Genomic DNA, 21,003 nt, shown 5'->3' on the forward strand with positions numbered 1-21,003 from the left:
TGTGCTCTGTTGAAAACTTGAGATCTTTTTGCTTGCTTTTTGGACTTTTCTTTATTCATTGCTTGAACTCCATAGGATCTTTAAAACTGAAAATATGTCTAAACTGTGAGGACATCGCTTGTTAGTGGACCAAATAACATCCTGCAACTAACAGCAAATATTGATTTAATGGAAAATTGATTTTAAAAAAACACTAGGTTGGTTGGTTGATTTTTAGGGATTTGATTTGGTTGGGTTTTTCTTAAATTGTAGTAGAAATTAAATTAAGAATTTGAAAATCGTAATACAGAAACAAAAAGCTTTATTTTTTAAAGAAAGTCGTTTCCTCCACATTATAAAATATATTGCGAAGCAGGGAAAAAAAAAAAAAGAGAGAGAGAGAGAGAGGCAACAGAGGGAGAACGTAAAACTGTTCAGAGAAACATTCCCACGGAGTTCTGGGCTGGTTCTTCCGACGTGGCTGGTGCAGCGCCGCGAGGTCGGGAAGAAGGAGGATGCGCTAAAGCCGCCCAGGGCACCGTGTCTGCCGCCCCGGCCGTGGAGTCTCCGGGGTCCGGCTCCTGTGGCCACGCCACGGTCCGGGGAGAGGCCGACGTGAGAGGCTGGTGCTGGCGGGCGCCGAAGCAGCGATGTCCCGCGGGCCCCGGTGTGGCGCACCCCGGCGGAGCCCGGCCCCGTCCCGGACGGAGACCGCGCGGGGAAGCAGGGGCGGAGGCGGGCAGGGAACGGCGCGTTTCTCCTGCTGGTGTCAGCCGAAGGCTCACAGGCTCCGGGACTCCCGAGCAGGAGCCGACGCGCCCGGGCCAAGACGGCCCGCAGCCCGCGGCACGGGTGCCCTTGTACCCCCTCCATCCGCAGCCTTGCAGCGCGGACGGGTCCAGTGGATAAAGCGAGCACGAAGGGGCACCCCTGTGGTTGCCCCGTCTCACGCGGCTCGGGGTGTACCCTGCTTCCAGGTCCTGGGGCTCTCGGCGATGTCGGGTGGCCCCGTCCCGTCCCATCCCACCCCGAAGTCGGGAGCCAGCCCCCGCGGGGCAGCGGGACCCCGCGCGGTCTATCGTGCGGGACCGGAGGGCGGCCGCGCTGCCCCAGCTGAGACCGTTGCCGCAGAGTTTACAGGAAGGTTTGCAAAGAAAAAAGAAGATATTTGGAAAAAGGCAAAACGTGGAGAAGCCGAAGTGAAGTCGGCAGGATTCAAGGAAGGAGGCACTAAGAGGAGCAAACCCCTCCTGTGCTGGGCACAGCAGCAATCTCCCCACACCGCCGGCGCTTACGGGCCCTCCCGACCCCGCTCCCTGCCCAGGTGTCCGGAGCGGAGTGCTCCCAAAGGCACCGGGCACCTGAGTGCTCAGGAGAAGTTTCGTCTCTCTAATCGCCCTAGGGTAACTCCTCTGACACTCCGACACTTAGAGAACATCTAGGACACGTGTGGTTAGGAGTGATCAAAGAGATGAGATCAAAGATCACTTTAATTGGGAAAATGAGGCCAAATAAGATTTTCAGAAAACCAGCTACATATCGGAGGTTGTCAAAAGCACTATTTTCGTTTAATGTAAGCGGTGGAAGTTCAGAAATTACTGGACACTTACATTCACGTGACACACGTATTTCACATTCCCTTTTACTTACAAGCAATAGAGACTACACAAAAATAAACAGGAAAAAAATATATATTTGGTCAAGCATTCATTTCAGGCAACCCGTCGCAGGGGTAAACGGCAGCCGGCCCGGTGCCAGTATTCGGCCCGGCGCCTTTCCCCTCCTCCCCGGGCCGAAAGCGATTCCAGCTCCCGGCCGCAGCCGGAGGGAAAGGCATGGGCAGTGGAGGGGAGGGGGGCAGGAGGGGCTTTGCGGCGGGCAACGCTGTCCTGCCCCAACCCCAGGCAGGCGGGGAAGGAGAAGTACACCGGGTTTCCCGGGGCCAAGCAGCTGCGCCAGCGGCAGAGGCTTGCAGATCCGCCCTGGGGACCAGCCAGGTCAGCAAGGAGAAGTCTCAGGACAGAACCCTCAGCCTGCTTCTGGCCGTGGCTCTCAGACCTTGTCAGACTGGAAGGTCGTGCTTACCGCCGCCGGGGCTCGCCCGGAGGAGGAAAGAGCCTATCCTTTCTCTGCGGCGAGATGCTGTTTTCCCCACCTGCGACTGCCGCTTGCTGATGCTCTCGGCCCCTCCCCTACTGCCACGGAGCACATGGCAATGTTTTGGTTGATAGGTTTGGATCGTTTTGTTGTTTATCTTTCTTTCTCTTTTATTTTTTTTTTCCTCCCGAGCAAAATGTGCCGCAGCTGACTGACTTTAAAGCAACTGCAATGTCTCAGGAGAAACTTTCAAGCGTCTAAGGAAGGAAAGAAAAAAAAAAAAAAAAAAGAGAGAGAGGGTAAAAAAATAAAGAAACGCTACTTCGCAGGCTGCTGAAACTCCCTGTGCGTTACGTGCGCGGTGTACTCAGGGACAGACGCACGGACGCATGGCGCCAAGCCTTTCCTTGCTGGGAAACACTCGGTGCAAAGCATTTTTAAAAAATAATCCCCATAAATCTCCATATATAATGAGGCGTGCGGTTCGGGTTTAAAGTTCTATAATTTCCCTGTGTTGTAACAAAGGGAACCCCGATGAACTGGCAGGTCCTAGCGTACCAGGAGGGCTGTCAGGCAACACGTAACGCAGGCAAGGAGTTACTTTGCAAGATTACCAAACGTGGGCGGTTTTCCCCCAAGAACATCTACTTGAGGGTTTCCCAAACAGGGAAGCAACGTGCTCAAAGCTCCTTCCTCTGCTCAAGGAGTCGCCTTCAGCCTCCATACTCACACCCCCAGACCGAAGTCGACCAGTCCACTGCCGTCGCCTCGTAAATCCAAGAATAATCCCCGACACGGCGGTTTCCTGCATAGGGTGGTTTTGTTTTACCGATGCTACTCGGGCAGACGCTCTGGTTTACAGCCACCACAAGCAACGACCTGCAAACCCTAAGTCTACCCAGAACGATGGAGAGTGGGAGGGAGGCGGGAGCGCCGGCGCTCGGCAGCGGAGGCTGGGAGAGACGAGGGCGGCCGCGGAGCCCTCCCGGGCCGGGCGTCCCCCGTCGTTCCCAGCGGAGCCCTGCCGTGACCCGCAAGGCTTGTCCGGCGGGAGTAAAGCGAGTGACTCGGGCGTACTGCGCGGAGCGGGGATGCCAGAGTCCCCCGCCCTTCGGAAGGGTGTGCAGGGGCTGGGCGGGGGCACGCTGCGGCTCAGGGCAGCGGGGTGGAGGAAGTAACAGGACCCCATTGCTCCGTTCCGGAGCGGTGGGCTTCACTGCTGGCAAAATTTGCACTTGATAATTTTCTTAAAAGCACTTTGGAAGTCTTTGTTGAAATAGGCATAGATAATGGGGTTGAGAAGGGAGTTGGAGTAGCCCAGCCAGTTGATGACTGCCCCCAGCCACTCGGGCATGTAGCACTTACTGTCACAAAAGGGCAGGACCAGGGCCACGATGAAGAACGGCAGCCAGCAGAGGATAAAGGTGCCCATAATGATGCCCAGGGTCTTGACAGTCTTCCTCTCCCGGGACAGAGCCATTCTCCGTTTGGCTTCCGTGTTCTTCTCGTTGCGCCTCTCGAAAGAGGGCAGAGGTGGGGAGCCGCACGCCTCGCTGGGCAGCGGCAGGTGAGTCTTGGAGGAACTGTTGCAGTGCTGTACCTCAATGATCTCCAGGGCGGTCCCATCCTGGCCCTGCCGCACCGCGCCGTTGACACAATTGCCGGCCTTGGGCTCTGCAGTCCGCCGCCAGCCCTTGCTGGGCTCCCCGTTGCCTTTCTTCACGGTGGCCGGAGAGAGAGTGAGGCAGGTGTCGGCGATTTTTTTCTTCTCTGCTTTCTTTACTGTCTTGCGAATCCTAAAGCGTGCCGCCTTAAAGATGCGACCGTAGAGCACCAGCATGAGAAGAAGCGGAATGTAGAAGGCGCCGAAGGTGGAGTAGATGGTGTACCCGTGGTCCTTGCTGATGGTGCAGGCGTCGGGGTCTGAGCGGTCCTCCGGCGTCCTCCAGCCCAGCATGGGCGGGATGGATATCAAGAAGCCGATAAGCCAGGTCAGGCTGATGAGCACGGCCGCCCGCCGGGGAGTTCGCTTGTTAACATAGTCAATGGGGTCCGTGATGGCCCAGTACCTGTCCAAAGCGATGGCGCACAGGTGCAGGATAGAAGAGGTGCAGCAAAGCACGTCCAGCGAGATGAAGATGTCGCAGGTGACCTGCCCCAGCGTCCACTTGTTCAGCACCTGGTAGAGGGCCGCCATGGGCAGCACCAGCACGGACACCATGAGGTCGGTGACGGCCAGCGAACCGATCAAATAGTTGGCCACGGTTTGCAGGGAGCGCTCCAGGGCGATGGCTGCGATCACGCAGGCGTTGCCACTCACGGCGCACAGGATAAGCGTGCCCAGGAGCAGGGAGGTGAGCACCTGGTAGCCCAGGGTCATCTCGGCGAGCCCAGGGCCGCTTGTCCCCTCGGGGGAGCGCGCTAGGGAGGTAGTATTGTTGGCCACATCCATGCCGGGCGGGGGGTGGGGGGGGTCGCTTCAGGAGACAGACATGGGAAGAGATGCCGGTCACTTGTGTGCTCCCCTGGCAGGAGGCATCGGCGCCCCGTGCGGTTTCGCCACGCCGGGCACCCCCCGCTCCACCACCCCTCCCTCCCTCCCTCCCCTATATAGCGCGGCGGGAGGCGGCCGAAGCTCGGAGGACGGCGGCTGGCGGAGCCGCCCCGCGCCCGCCCATCCCCGCCGCCTCTGCCCAGCGCGCAGCCCCGCGCGGTGGGGGCGGCCCTCCTGCGCCGCTTGCCGGGATTCTGCCCCTCGCTCTGCCGCTCACCTGCGCCGTTCCCCCTTGCTCTGCCTCTCCGCGTTCCCCTTGCTTTCCACCCTCCCCTCCCTCCCTCCCCCTTTACTCTCGCCCCTCCCCGCCCCCGTCCCCCCCCTCCCCTTCCGCGGTGGTCTCGCTGGGTCGCCATCGTCGGGTGGGCGCAGATGTCATTTCCCTTCGCCCCCTCCCGTTTGGAGCGACACCGCAGATAAATTCTCCACGACTCCCCCTCCTATCCCCCTCCCTTTACAAATCGCTTCCCAGCTCCGCGGCCGGCAGCGGCGGCTCTGGGCTGTTCCCGGACCAGCGCCGGGGCGGAGGGCAGAGGAGGGATGGGAAGAGGGCGTTCTGCGAGCAGGCGCTGCCGCTGCGGCGGGAGCAGCGCACAGCCGGGCTTGTCCGGGCTGGCGGCGGCGGGCGGGCGGCGCTGGAGGTGCCGATCGCCACCTGCAGGCAGGCGCCGGCCGCCCGAGGGCGCGGCTCCCGCGGGGCTCGGCGGGCACCGCCGGGACGGGACCGGCCTGGCCGTGGGGCTCGGCCCTGCCCGGCCGCCGCAGTGAGCTGCTGGGGGTGCCCGGGGAGCGGCACCGGCCGGGAGGGCGCAGGGAAGTGGGAGCGGGGCGGCTCTGGTGTGTCTCGGGAGGGACCCCTGTATAGCCCGACAGGGCTCCTGCTCAGCCGCTGATCAGTGCTGTAGCGATGGAAGCCCACTTGGTGATGGTGCATGCCCTCGGCCCAACGCCCCGCCGGCGGGGGCTCCGCGCCGGTGCGCGGCTGCCGGCCCGGCCGCCCGCTTCCCCGTAGAACGAACGGCAGCATTGCTGCCCGGCCCTTCCGACGGGCGAATCACGGTACAGCGCACTAGAGAAACCGCTGTCTTCTCACGGCAGTAACAGCAGCGACAGCAACAAAAAGAAATGGTAAAAATTACTAAAGAAATCCCAAACGAAAAAACGTTGTAGCTCGTAGTTCAGTCCAATAGGAGGGGAAATGCTGTGTCTGATAGTGAAATGAGAAACACACTACTGAGAACAATCTTAAATAAAAGAGTGTTGGATTGGCATATCATAAGCAATTCAGTTATTATCCAGTAAACAGAACCAACAGTCACAAACCTGGGAAGAATCTGCTATTTAAAAAAAAAAAAAAAATAGTAGTGATGTTTATAAGCTTCTATCTGTCCATGAAAGGCAAACAAAAGTTCTCCAACATAACTCTGTAACAGGTTTTCTACTGTCTTGCAGCTCAGTATTTTTAGTGCTCTTTCATTCTGCTCTGTAATTCTTCTATGTAAGCTCAGTAAATGTAAAAAGCCAAACAAGTAATTGCCTAAAAGGAAGATTTTCTGATTCTGACTTGATCAAACTTGAAATGAGGTTGACAGAGTCTGCTTTGTACACCCTCAGATTTCCTTCATTTTCTCTCAGTTAACACTTCAATCTGAATTTGGAGCTTCAAAACATTTGGACAGATTCCGGCCAGTTCCTTTTTATGAGGGGTCAAGGCCAGATTTCTCTGCCCCTAGGCTTTCGATCCCCTCTGCAATGACCAAAGCATAGAGATTAGCTGGATTAGTAGATCAGAGCTGCACCCTTGCATGCCTTTTTTCTCAGCAGATCGCTGAGACAAGATCTGTGCCCTAATGAATGAAGACTTAGTGCTGTTGAGACACAGACAAAATGTAATCGATATATAAGTATGCATTATGGCTTCATTATCAACACCTATTTTCTTTTTAATATCCCCTCAAATGCATGGCATGGTTGACTTCTAAGCAACTACCTCTTTAAAGAATAAAATAAAATAAAATAAAATAAAATAAAATAAAATAAAATAAAATAAAATAAAATAAAATAAAATAAAATAAAATAATAAAATAAAATAAAATAAAATAAAATAAAATAAAATAAAATAAAATAAAATAAAATGGGAGGCAGGGAAATTTCACCCAACTTTCTTGGGTGACAAGTCATTAGCCTAATTAGATTATCTTGAAATTAGCATTTCAAAGCCACAGGGGAGGCAGGCTCTTGGGGAAACTGTTTCCAGAAATGTTTTGCGCTGACACGGCCAAGTGAAGTCAATCCCAGACACATTTTGGTGAGAAACCCAATGAGAAAAGGTTGACAGGATCCTTTTTCAAATGAAATATTTTAAATAGGCTTTAATTTTTTATTTTTTTCAAGATTTGGAAGTAATTTCTTCAGAATTAAACTGAGAAGCAATTTAGGCAACCGTGGATGAAGGGGAGGGAGTAGGAGGTGGAAGATGTAGAAGAAGGGAAAATTCACTCTTTTGATGTGAGAGTGTCTTTAATCCTACTAAGCATTTAAACACCAAAATTCCACTTAAACTTTTAAGTAACTAAATTATGTCCTAATATCTCTAGATAACCTAGGTAAAGTACCTAGGGAAATTCTTAAGGAAAATCATATCTTCATACAGTCCAACCTGACCTGAGAGTAAATGAAAACTTAACATGCACAGCCTTAAAAAGTCAAATTAAAACATTAATATTAGTCAGTTAAGATACAGCTGCAGCAAACAAGGTGGTCCTCAGTAAGTACAAAAAGAAAAAGCATTAACAATGGTGTCAAAACAGTCTTTTTTGAGCAATTTCATTCTACACTTTTCAAGAGTAGAAAAGGAGAGGCTAGATATTTTTGATGGTCTCAGATTATGACTGTTTTATCTATTTGTCAAAGTAAAACTGAAATGCCACAAGTTGATCACAAGTTTTTGTTCCTGTGGTAGCTTATTACACTTTGGTTTGAAAAGGATATGAATCTTGGGTTTGTTTTTTTAACTTTTCACCATGATAAAATACAGTATTTGTGATATTCCAGAAATTATATTCCAGTAATGCTTTCTAAATGAAAGGGTTAAGGAACTAGGGAGACAAGGGAATTAATTATTTCAGGTCACTGAAACTGATAGAGTGTGTATAGTTTTCTGTGAGAGAAGCTCAAACAGGTGAAAGGAAACATATGACTGAAGGCAACCTATAGTGCCTTCTTGAATTTTCTATTTAGGCATCTTGTAAGTGTAGTCGAAAGGAATTCTTACTACTCCACAGAGCTCAAAAGTCCTTCTGAGAGACAGCTGTAACTTTGAAATACAGAGAAGCAAACAAGAACTTTGTGTCTTAAGTGGCAGTATCATTGAAACACATCCTCTTCACACAAGGACATGCATTTCACTGTAAGATCCACTTCAGGATGTCTCGCACATTTCATAAAGCACCAAATATTTCACAGGAGTTTAAAAAATTTAGGCTTTCTCCTGTAAAAAAAATATATATATTAGAAGGTGACTGAAAATCTAAAGGCCAAAGCTCGTGTCTTACCTACATAGCTCTCAGCCAAACTATTCTGGATCAAAATGAGTCCAGATTTGGTAAATTGTTTAGTCCTGACGTTGTGGACAAGATGAATCAGCTAGGAAACTAAGTCACTTTTGTTACCCGTAGTATAACTATCCTGTGTCCTATCTCTGGATAGTTTGTGAAATCCTGGATATTCAAGCTCATACTTCTGAACAGGATAAAAAATTAATGAATCCTACAATTAGTCTAATCAGAGTAAATACACTACAAAACCTGTACAATAACACATCAAGGAAGCATAAATTTTCAACTTCTTTATCACCTTTGTGCTATTTTAATATTTTTTCCTCTTTTAGAGTGAGAAAGTAGTCCAGATAATTGTCTACAAAGCCCTTTCCAGCCAGCCAAGAGCTGGCAACTTTTGGCCCACTAGGAGCTGTGCAGCAGTGAGACATTCCTGTGGTCCTGCAAGAATCATCTGGGGTCTAACCGAGTCTACAGCATGAGCGCATCACTCAGCTTCAGCCCTGAGTTAAGTGCTGCAAAGTACTGAGATATCTCTCAAGCTGCTCCTTAACACTCCCAGTTCTGCAAACACAGAACAGTGGCACCCAAGGTCAGGCCTGGAAAGATCTGCTAGCTCATGGCAGACATGTCTGAGCAGCAGCGCTGCTTCATAGCTCTGAGATGCCTCGAGGATGGTACAGCTGGGTTCACATGCTGCAATTTCAGCTTCAGGTGGCTCTGCATCAAAGTCACTCAGATTTCTGTTCCTTCTTTATTGCATACTTAGAACCAGATCAGTAATCTGGGCCTGTCAACCTGGAGGAATAATCTGTAAGAAGAAGGAATAACTACCATCTCAGAATGCTGAAATATCTGTCTATTTTCTTCTCCTGTGGTATTGACCATATTTTCCATTGCTTCAGATATCCCACATGACACTGTCATAATAGAAAACAGGGGGCTGATGATAAGTTCCTGTGTCGTATTCTCTTTCCATTCAGCTGCCTTACCACAGCTCTTATGGCCATTATTTTTATTAGGCAGACACTAATTATTTATAACAGACGCACATATTTATTTGGTACTTTTGCCTTTCTCTGCCAAGAGCTTACAGTAGTAACTAAAATTACAGCATAACTCAGCAAAAGGGGATAATCCATTTCACCTAGCCCTCGCAGAAGTAATAGAAGGTAAACATTTAATCTAAAATGAGTGTTATGTATATTCAAGCAATATCACTGAAGTGAAAAAGTTACTAGAGATGCCTTCTGTCTGAATCATTGGACAACTTTTATGCAAGTCCAGAAGTATAAGATCAATTTTAGAAGATATTTGCTTTCATATTCTCCCTCTGTAAAGTAAAGAGACTTTCAAGCATGTTTGGTTTAATGTAAATTTTCATAAGTTTATCGAGACTTCTCAGAATTTTGACATTCTGTAAAAGCTTGAATTTAGGCTAAATTTTCTTTGTTGCCCCTTCTGTAGCACAGTGCACCTATGATGAAGGAAGATCTGTGAGAATGTCTTTTGACCATTTGTGCACATTCTTGATAGTAAAGCTGCTAAGAATGAATTTGACTTCAGAGGAACACTGGGAGAATCCACTTAGTCATCTCTAATCATGCTGTGGGGAACAGAGCAATGTTCCAGCTCTGCTGAGGTTTGTATCAGCACACCCGTGTTAGAGACAAGGGGCAGCAATGCACAGAACTGGTGCATTAAAAGCTGGTTAAGAATCACCTGTGTGGTGCAATGCAGTCCCAAGAATCCAGAATGATGCCTGAATGGTTGTTTTTTTTTTTTAAACTCTGTTCTAATATTTGCGATCTAGTTAAAAATACTGTCACAATTCACATATTCTCAATGTTCGCAAAATAAATCAACTTAATAACATCCGATGTTCAATTCTAAAATTGCTGACTAACACTGAGGAACTTCTTGGTTAAATCTGGCTTTTCCTTTTAGCTAATTAAGATTATTTATTGCATTTACTTAATATTCACATTCATCTTACAGCAAAATACATTACTAGCTTAAACTATTTGCAGAAAATACATACCCACTTACAGGAGTGTTCTAGATCCTAGGCAATTTTCACGGGTTTTATACAACATTTGCATAATTGTTTAAACAAGTAGTGCCAATATATTCCAAGCTTTGTAATAATTTCTAGTTTTTCTCTCATTTGTGACTTTATTTATAGATACATTTTAGCAGACATGCTGAAATTTTTTTTTGTTGTTTGTTATCCTTACCCCATGCCCTCCCTCCAAAAAAGACTAGCTTCTAAATGAGAAGGAATTCAATACAATTAACATTAAAGGATTTTCAAGTGAACTTTAGTGAAATATTTATGCTCTAAAGAATTTTAATGTAAAGATAATTTCTGCCATTTTTATATATGTATAGTTTATCTTTTCAGAGGAAACAAAAAAATTATTCTATAAGAACAATAAATTATGAAAAAACATCTCTAACTATACCTCTACAGGCCTCATCTTTAACTATCAAGACAATCTAAATGCATTTATCAGTATTTTAACTAAGTTAAGGTATATGAATCTTACAATTGAGTTAGAAGTGTAACAACTGATGACTTCTTCTGCTCTTATCATGTCAGAACTTCAATGCTACATTAGATTAAAAGTAAATTACGTAGCATCATCTCCTTATCAGCAAAGACAGAAGCTAAAATTTCAAAATTTATAAAGGATATAAACTCTCCAATTTTATCACACTGGCTGGAGCTCAACAGTAGTGCCTGCAGTTCATGAGAATTTAAAAAAATACATGTTATTATAATTTCATTTCAATTTTCTCACATTGAAATTGATATACTACTATTTTTTTAAAAATACAACTTTTGGAATAAAGCAGGGCTGCTGTGCAGACAATAAATGTCTAGTCTTTCCAAACTAACTTTATCCTTTCAAATGAAAAACAATTTGCTTTATCTACACAGAGATGAATCACATGGAGTTAGAGAGGCCCACACAGACTGTGACGTTGACAAAGGCCATGAGGATATTGTCTTTGCTGATCTATTAATCTCCTTTATCTAGGGCATTAGTTGGCACCATACTAGTAAACCATCATAGATTCCAAAGAATCTGGGGCCTGTCAAGGAGAAAAGTTGTGGGATTTTTGCTGGAAGAAAATGTTTTCTTGAGGAATTATTCAGCTGCCAATGCCTTATTTTTCTATGAGTTTTCCTGTTGCAACCTCCGTGCCATGCACAAATGCTAGTCCTTGTGGCAGCTGTGTACAGCTGTACAGAGTGTACAGCCAGGGACAGCGCAAGGCAGAAATGCCCCCTCAGCAGCATCCTCTACCTGCGGGCAGTTTATAAGGATTCATTCATCGTCTCTGCTTAACTTTTAAACACCCTGCTAAGCAGTGGGCTTCAGGTTAAGTTAATCACCCAGTGTTCCTATGTAACAAATGGATTCCAGTGACCCACAAAAACCAGACCCACAAAAGTTGATGCCTTGAGCATGCGCCCCTTAATCTTTCCATGATCAAGTATTAAGAAGAGTGTTTTTCAGTCTGCTCTTACCAAAGCAGCCCAGCTACCTAATTCCATCAGCAGAGAATCTTTTTTTCCCTCAGGAAATTGCTGTCTATTTTCAAACAGTTTTAAAAATCCTGGCGCTTTGGGTATAGAGTGATGAAAGGCAGCACTACCACCCTGTCTTGGTTGCGTTTGTATGGGATTAAACCAGTTCAGAATAAACCTGCCTGACATAGCTCAGTCTGTGAATCCAGACCAATCTTAGATGTGTCCTCAGTGTTGCTAGGAAACAATCAGTTCTATGTATTCATCACAGCAACAATGTGGGCCCTCTTAGTTGACCAGGGAAGCAAACAGTGAGGAAGGCCAGAATACCAATGAGTAGCTCAGGCCGCTGTCCCCAACCTCATTTCCAGTGTATTCACCAGATAGCCTTAAAGGAGATCAGCGAAGGAAACCATACAAATCGGGCAAATAGGTATTTTGGCTAATCATGGCACTTGAAAGCACAGAGAGAGTAGCACATTATATAACCTAGTGAGTGAGTTTGCTATCAAGATAAGCCATGCAGATCCTTTCTGCTACAATGGAGCAAAGCTCATGAAGCTATACTGAAGTGAGATCTGATCTTAAAACTAGCTCAAGAGTATGGGAGGTTTCATGCTATATCCTGGGTGCTGATACTGTTCTTTGATGACATTAAGTCTTCCCCAATGTTTTTGGGTTGGCTTTTTTCCCTCCCCCTCTCTGGTCTCCTATCCCATTAATCACTCTTTATAAATTCCTAAGCTCTAAGCAAAATTTCTGTTCTCTCAGGACCTCTGTCACACGTACTACAGATAATTCAGCATTCCCTTCCTAGTTGAGTCATCTGAACTCCCTCTTCACAGTTTCTGTCGTCACTCAGTTAAGTTCAAAATAAGTTAAAACTAATTGTTTATTTTAGCCTGAGATCACCTAATTAGGGGTCCCTTGGTTTTAATCTCACCTGAGCAGATGAGATCAGATTTTGAGGCACTCAAAACCCTCTGAAAGGTGCATTACAACTGTGCAATTGTAGTGCAATATCCTGCTAAAACTTCTAGGAATCTTCATCTACAAGCCAGCTTTTTGAGATGTAAAAGCTTGCCCATAGGCACATATTGCAATGAACTCAGTTGTAAAGCTAGCAGCTTGTTAATTTGATTATAGGCTGTCTCCAATCACTTACATGAAGAAATCATCACTGTAGCACCGGTAGCTTTGCCACTATTAAAACTAACAAAAACAAAAACAAGAACAAAAATAAAAACAAGGAAAAGAAACAACTGAACACAAGATGTTAAGAAAATTGTAATAAACCAGACCCTTCCTCTCCATTCTCTTCAATAATTTTCTCTTAATGACTGTTCATACAAAAGAGTCACGATATGTTTTATGCATCCAGTACATCATGTATCCCTCAAGGTTCATCACAGTTTTTCTTGATAAGACAAATTTTATGTTAGTCATGAAAGGCTAGACAAGCTTTTTTAAACTTGCAGTCTGGTGCAATACACAATTGCATTACTGTAAAGAAGAGTAAAATTATGTCCCTGAGAGGAGCAATTAATTTATATCTTTCCATTTCTCCAGAGGGGAGAGTAAATGCAGGTTTTACCTGTTTCTGTACATCTCCTAAAAAAAAAAAAAAAGGAATGTGGAGAAAGCCTCTTTATTTCTTCTTTATTTCTTCCCCTGTGGGGCATTCCATTTTTCCCCACTCAACATTAATTATGGAGACTAAGAAAAAACATAGTTTATTCATTAACTGTACAAAGTTATTCTTAGATTTTTCTAAAGACAACTCCATGAAAATTACCACTGGAGCCACATATCTACTGCTTACTTTCTATCCGTCCTCTTCTACACTATATTCCATTTTGTGTCTTAAATCTTGTATGTTCATTTAGAGGTTTATGTTTTAAGTGTGGTTGCATCCTCCTCTGTGCTGATTTCTCTAATGGAAATGTAGTGGGATGGCTCTCATGACTGGATTCCTGCAGCAGGTGACTATAATCTCTTTAGAAGAGACAAGCGAAGCAAGGGAAGTGGAGGGAGTCCTTTGGTTGTATTGATATTGGTGATGATGAAGACAACAGCTGAGAGCCTCTGGGTGAAGACTGAGGAAGGTCAGTAGGGCACAGGTCTGCAGGTACTCTGTTACAGACCAGCCAGCTGGGGAGAACGGGCACATGGGACATTCTGCAAGCAGCTGCCAGGACAGCCACCAGCCCTTGTACACATGGGGGACATCAGCGTGCCAGATGTCTGCTGGAAATGCAACAAAGCAGAGAGGAAGCATCCAGGAAGTTCTTGGAGTGTGTGGAAGAGAACATCCTTATACAACTGGAAAATGAGCCTACCAGAGGAGGTGCTCCTCTGGACCTGCTGTTTGTGAACAGAGGAAGATGGGTAATGTGCTGCTCAGTGGTTATCAGGAGCAATAGAAATGTTGGAGGTTTCAATATCGGTTGAAAGAAAGAGGGGCACCTTCCTCCTTGGATTTCCAGTGGGCAGACTTTGACCTGTTTAGGAGATTGACTGACAGAGTCCCATGGGACTCAGTCCTGGAAGGCAAAGGAGTTCAGGAAGGCTAATGTATTTTAAAAAGGAATTGTGACATATTCAGGAGCAGTCTGTCTCAAGGTGTAGGAAGACAAGTTACCGGGGGAAAAGAGCAGCCTGACTGAGCAGAGAGCTTAGGCGGGAACCTGGGGAAAAAAGAGAATCTCTTGACTCTAGAAGGAAGGTCAGGTGACCTGGGACAACTACAAGGATGTCACGAGGTCATGTAGGGAAAAGATTAGAGGGGACAAAGTCCAACTGCAACTTGATTTGGCTACTATACTTAAAAATAAAAATGGTTTCTATAAATACATGGTTGACTAAAGGAGACTCAAAGAGTGTCTCCATCATTTGCTGAATGGCTAAGAGAGCTAGGTTTGTTTAGTCTCAGGAAGAGGAGGTTCAGGGGGGACCTCACTGCTAAAATTCCCTGAAAGGAAGGTGTAGCCACGTAGGGTCTGCTCTCTCCTACACTGCCTGCAGTGAGAGGTCCAAAGGATGAGACAGGGGAGATTCAGATTAGGTATTACAAAATACTTTTTCACTGTTAGGGTGGTCAGGCATTGGAATAGGTTTCCCAGGGAGACGGTGGAGTCACCATCTTTGGAGTTAAGAGGCATCTGGATCTGCTGCTGGGCAATATGGTTTAGTGATTTAGAGGTATCAGTGGTGGTGCTGAGCAGACAGTTGGACATGATAGATCTTAGAGGTCTCTTCCAGCCTTGATGTTTCTATGCTTCTATAATTCTACCAGGTCATTCACTACGTGGTAGGTAAGCAAGTAAGGTTCAAAAAGTGATAAATGCCTGTCCTTCCTTTCTATCACCAGGAGTCCTTTCTTTTAAGACTCCTAGGATCCAAACATCATTTGCTCCCCAGCACTGGAATGTAAAAAGTCAAGTAGGTTGTATAGAAATTACTGCAGTGGGGAGAAGCTCCAGTCCTTGAGACAAATGATGGTTGAGTGACCACAAATTTGAGTTCAACAGGAAGGCATAAGCCCCCATTGGGCAATTATTCACTATAGACCTACTGGAGAAATTCTGAGAGATTTTTCAGTCCCCTACAGTTAATGATTAATGTATATTCAAAAACAAGACATAATTTTTTCATATATTTTTCTATACATTTTTTTATCTTAATGTAACTAAGGTCATTGAAACTTCAGGTTTAAAAAGAAAGGATATTTTGATCTTGGCCCTTTTTTAAGTATTTGGCAAAGTTTGAACAGTTTAATTATATATTGTGTAAAGGATTATAAATTAGTTTTTACATTTTTAATAGAAAGCCTTCTATTTGTACACTAAGAAAAGCCTAGAAATAACTTCTATCTGGATTTTATCTCTCTCATATTTCTCTGTTGTGATTCTTCAAACATTGTCTCATTAGAAAAAAAACTGTAAAGTTCTTTTTCCCGAGAGGTTTCACTTTGATAAATGTGAAATATTCACCTACTGTTTCCATTAACAAATTCAAAAGAGCCTTATCAGTAGCTACTTCTATAAAGAGCTTTTCTCTCTCCTTGAGCTACCTTAGTCAGTGAAGGTAGTTTGGAGCAAACTTTTATTTCTGTACAGTATTTGGTTTCTCTTGCACCCATCTTTTTGGTGGTTAGGTAAAGAAATCTATTTCAAGCCTTTTCAATAAGTAGTAGCACTGGCCAGATTTTCAACTGAGAGGGAAGATGGGAATTCATATCAATATTTAAATTTAAAAGTTCAGAAAAATGGTCCTGGATTAAGAACAGTGAAATTTATTTGGAATAAATCTAACTATTAAGAGGTTTGAGTTTGGTTTCCTAGCTACTGTAAATCAGGATAGTTAAATCAAAATGTAAGGGCCACAAATTATAACAAACTTGAGAACACAGTAGGATTCAATGGAGTCTGTGACAGCTAAAATTCAATATCCTCAGTCACATAGACACAGATAACAATGTAGCACTCACCGCTGTTGAAGCTGGTCAGTAAGCGTAGGATGAAGATCTTGGCTGCTCTACGTGTTAACCCATTGTTCCACATTTAAGTTGGTTGAATGGAAGAAAGAGGGTAGAGTGAAAAAAGTTGTTGAATTGTTTCTTGATTACTCTCTACCACAATAATAGTGTATCTTTTTCATCTAATTAAGCATGTTCCACCTTTCTTAATGAGACGCAAATGAAGGGAATAGCACCAGATGCAAGATACTAAGTGCAAAAGTGTCATTCCTTTAAAGCAGATGTAGTGTAAAAATGCATATATCCAAGACCAATAAAATCCAATGCATATATATCCAAGACCAGCTGCATACTGTTCTATGAGACAATCATGGTTTATTTCTCCATGATGCCTGTACCCCTGAAGGCATCACTATTCACCCACAGGATACACATTCCTGACTTTGGGCATATACCAGTTTTTACTGTAATGTTTACCATGTCATTCTGATGATATTTTAACCAATAAAATATGCTCACTCTATAATTCTTGTGACCTATGTAAAAATCTGTTTGCCTGCTGTTTTGGGGACCATTGTAATGAAAGCCACCTCAAAAGGAGTTCTGGTTATGATATGTACATGCTACTTTTTCTAACTTATTTTTCCATTTTTTATTTGTCCTCTGTTGAGATTCACTGAAAGCAAATCTTTATTAGTTTAATTATTCTATATTAGACTACTGTTTTCCTTGATACCTGAGGTGGATCTTACAATTTCTCATAGGATGATGCTCACAGAATGACCACAACAGGAATGTAGTTAGTCGTAACTTAAAACAACTTGTGCTTCAGGGGAAACTAGCACTGATTTTAGTGTAAGTTCTACAGCTGTAAGGGCAACAGGTTTATCAAGTGTATATGGAAAGCTTCTCAATACAGTTTTTCTTCAGCACTACATTAAAATAAAGATTGAGGTAAGCAAAAATCAATTAATAAATGGATTCTTGGAATAAGACTCTTCATCAAACAACAAATTATTTTCTTCTGTTCTCAGCTGTTGTTTATTTCACCCAGAGAGCTGAGTATGCTGGTTTTGCAAAGTATTTTAACCACATATGTAATACTCATAAAATATAGAACATAGATCTGCTTGCATGGATATGTCCCTCTGATATATATAGGTAAACCAGCTTCCCCAAACATATTCAAAATTCAGACAGAAGCAATAGGTTAAGCTCTGATCATTTAGAAAACAAGATGGTTTTGCACTGAAGGTCATTGCATTGTCTTAAGTGAGGACAGGCTTTTTCAACATTTTATATTCGTGTTTATCATTGCTAGGTGACACGAACTTATTCCTCATTTCTTAAATAGATAAGAATAGTAAAAGAAGTATAAAGCCAGAATTTCTCTCTCTAATTTTCTCAAACCGAAAGTATTTTAATTTCTGTAAATAAATAAATAAATATTTATTAGTCCACAGGGAGAGTTATTCACAAGCAGGATCAACTTCTGTAGACAAGGATGCTCAGAGTCTTATCCAGCTTTGCCTCCAGCACTTCTGAGAGATGGGCATTCACAATTTCTCCAAGCAACCTGTTCCAGTGCCTCACCACACTTTTGGTAATGAATTTTTTCCTAATATCCAACTGAAATCTACCCTTCGTTAGCTTAAGCCATTCCCCTTTATCCTATCACTTCTTGCATTTTTAAAAAAGTCTCTTCCCATCTCTCTTTTCAGTACTGGAGGGTGCTACAAGGTCCCACCAGAGCTTTCTCTTCTCCAGGCTGAACAACTCCAGCTGCCTCAGACTGTCTTCACAGGAGAAGCGTCCCAGCCCTCTGATCAATTCTGGACTTCTCTGGACTGGCTCCAACAGGTCCACATCTCACAGTCATTGGAATCAACATTTCTGCACTAGGATGGATTTTTCCCAAAAATTTAGAATAAACCAAACTAGACATGTATTTTCTTCCTGGCAGATCAGTTGTGGTAACTTAACCTCTGTCTCTGGATTTGTCATGGTAATAGCCTGATTTCAAAGGTCCAGGATGCGCACTTGTCTCTACACTTGTGGTTTTAGATGGTAAGCCATGATATGGGTAAGAGACAAGAAGTTTTTGATATCTACAAGCTATATCTTCTTTTTCCCACAACAGGATGCTTAATTGGACTAAATGTCTAATACTTCCCTGAGTGCATGTATGCAGTCACGCTTCTTTACCTTTTCACTTGATACTAAGTGTAGTAGGGTTTGTGTTTTTCAAAAATGTCAACCTGCAGCCCATAGCTGCATAAAATGGACATAAAATATAAAATATAAGAGACAAGATAAAAATAAAATAAAGAGAGTTTAAATTATTATTTTATTTGTTAATGGTACAAAAAATATTCTCTTCTCACACTCCAACAGACTTTCTTGTGCATACCTTGCAGGACACACACCACTCTAAAGACCATTGTCCTAAAGTTCTGTCATTGCTGTTTCTTTTTCTAAGCAAAGTATTGTGTAACTTACAAGTCACTATCTATGAAAATGTTTTTCTGCATTATGCTTTAAATGTTGGGGAGCATTCAGCAGTTTAAAGTGTACAACAGTAATGAAGCAAAGCCTGCCAGCTCTGCCATCAAGGTTTCCATAGCTAAGAGTAAATGTCCTACTTGTTACCCAGGAAAACAATGCAGAGCTGTTTTTTTCTGCAAATTGTCACCATGTCAAATTGTCACATCACAATTGCATGTGAAAATGTATATGTTACTGTAGACACTACATATGACACAAAATATCTGTAAGTCAGAGAAAGAAACCAGAAAAGGACTAAAAATAATCTAATAGATAAAAGTATGAAACTTGTGAATAAATTCCTAGTTCCACTGAAGTTCAAAGTTCTCACACACTCCCACAAGGTTAAAATTCTGCATCAAATACAGACTGCAAGTAGCAGACTCTAAGTCAAAGACAGGCAAGATTTCAAACAGGAACACTGCAAGTTAGATCAATGCATATCCTTAGAAAGATAAAATATATTTTTTTGCTGGAATGACACTGGTTTGGTGGAATGCATTAGGTAACAAGCTGTCAGAAAGGAACTCCATCTTTTGAAATTGAATGAAAATGTACTTAAATGTAATTCAGCTGGCAAACAGAAACTGCCAGTTTAATTAATTTTTAAATACATCTCAGCTGCAGGAAGGCAATCCAAATTTTGAGAATTCCATTTAGAATTCAGTTAATAGCTATGATAAAGAGCATAGAAGAAGCAAAAGCTACGCCAGTTCTCTTCAAAAAGGTATAATGTGAAGGTTGAAGTGGAATGGTAGATGTTCTGCTTTTGGCAAGCCTTTTTTTGAAGAGTTTAAAGCACATAATTAGAGTAGCAAAACACAACCTTTAACATATAGCGATTCCAGGGACCAGGGATTGTTTGAACGCTTAGAGATAACTCCTGATTCAGCAAAATACTTATAAAAATGTTGAAACTGGCAGGAATTTACATTTTTCAGTGCTACTGATCCAAATCACACAGTCTCATGTCTGCTTGATATTACAGATCGGTACTCTTCCCTGATTCAATGGTATTTCTGCCTTAGGGAAGCATATAAATCTGTCAAATGTCTAAATCAGATCAACACATTAAATGATTATATAGACAGAATAGGGAGTTACTTGAGCATGAGTCTTGAAACAAAGGTAGGTGAGAATACCTAAAATATGTATGTGCAAACAGTGGCTGGGATGAAGCACAACACTGTGGTACTCCAGAGAGGCATCTTTAGTTTTCCCTTTCAGACGCCTGTGATTAGCAATCAGTTATTAGGAAAAATTAGAGCAAGAAACCTTGGAGTATGTAATACTTAATCCTCAGAAGTTCCAGGATGAAATGCCTTTGAGCTTGACTGATAGAATTTTGTAATCTTCCTATAGAGTTCGCCCTCTCCTAGTCATCATTTCAGTTCAGGTTAGTGATCCTAAAATTAAATCAGATCTCAGCTGCTGCCCAGGCTGCAATGAGGTACAGAGAATTGCCAGAGATGCTGCCAATACCCTCGCATGCACCTGAAAACATGCACCTGAAAAATTGATGTGTAAACTTACACTAACCACTTCTGTCTTAATAGAAGTGATTGATCCAAGCACTGCAGTACCAGTGAAATACATTGAATAGATCTAAATATCAAATGAGCTCAGTTTATGATTACATAATCTCTAGGGACAACTTGTTTATTTGGGGCTGGGAAGGGGGATTTTTTGTTGATGATGTAAAAAGTATATTTGGTATTAGTGCGTGTGGGACCGGGAAAATACAAGTTAGGAAATATTTAAAGAGGAACCTAGTCAATTGATTACAAATTTCAGGAAGTCAATTTCACAAAGACAGTAGAAACAGGAAGAAATGTTTTCACAATGTAGAAGAATCAATTCATCATCACTCTAATGAAAAAAGTGTCCTGGCTGACTCGAGCTGCTAAAATTCATTGTTTAGCTGGGAAACTTCCAAATGCTCCTCATATACAGAGAGTGGAAATACAAAAAAAAAAAAAAAGAATGAACAAATAAAAGCTGGTAGGATATTAATCTCTTATGCACGTAAGTCTGTGACCATAATAGATTTAAGCTGGGGAGAACTTTGTCACTAAATTATTGGTTCCTGAACTTTTAATACCCTGGTCAAGGGTTTATGCTATGTGCATTTTACCGCTAGAGTTGAAAGAAGTACAATAAAAATTATTATCTGGAATGAATATAATCCACCATCAAAGAAAGTAATAATTTAAAGAACAATCCTTCCTTTAAAAGAAAACGATCAAATGACTCCATG

The 21,003-nt window shown here is 43.5% G+C and overlaps 1 protein-coding gene and 1 long non-coding RNA gene across 3 annotated transcripts; one reads left to right on the plus strand and one right to left on the minus strand.

Annotated features, from left to right (window-relative positions):
- Positions 1–1,652: 1,652 nt before the first annotated feature.
- On the minus strand, positions 1,653–4,659 carry HTR1A (5-hydroxytryptamine receptor 1A). 2 transcript variants are annotated; one of them, XM_030258301.4, is made up of 2 exons: positions 3,442–4,659; positions 1,653–2,333 (listed from the first exon to the last, which is right to left on the minus strand). In XM_030258301.4, the coding sequence occupies exons 1-2, from the start codon at positions 4,526–4,528 to the stop codon at positions 2,326–2,328; spliced, it is 1,095 nt and encodes a 364-aa protein (XP_030114161.1). In that variant the 5' UTR covers positions 4,529–4,659; the 3' UTR covers positions 1,653–2,325. The 2 variants fall into 2 exon arrangements, with proteins under 2 accessions (XP_030114161.1, XP_002188876.3); XM_002188840.7 differs by having other exon boundaries at positions 1,653–4,659.
- Positions 4,660–10,906: 6,247 nt separating this feature from the next.
- Positions 10,907–20,687, plus strand: LOC115491126 (uncharacterized). The gene is made up of 3 exons (XR_003957081.4): positions 10,907–12,158; positions 17,659–17,805; positions 17,924–20,687. It is a non-coding gene; the product is annotated as an uncharacterized lncRNA (long non-coding RNA).
- The last annotated feature ends 316 nt before the right edge of the window (positions 20,688–21,003 follow it).

The sequence above is a fragment of the Taeniopygia guttata genome, chromosome Z, assembly GCF_048771995.1.
Source record: "Taeniopygia guttata chromosome Z, bTaeGut7.mat, whole genome shotgun sequence".
NCBI classification, from domain to species: domain Eukaryota; kingdom Metazoa; phylum Chordata; class Aves; order Passeriformes; family Estrildidae; genus Taeniopygia; species Taeniopygia guttata.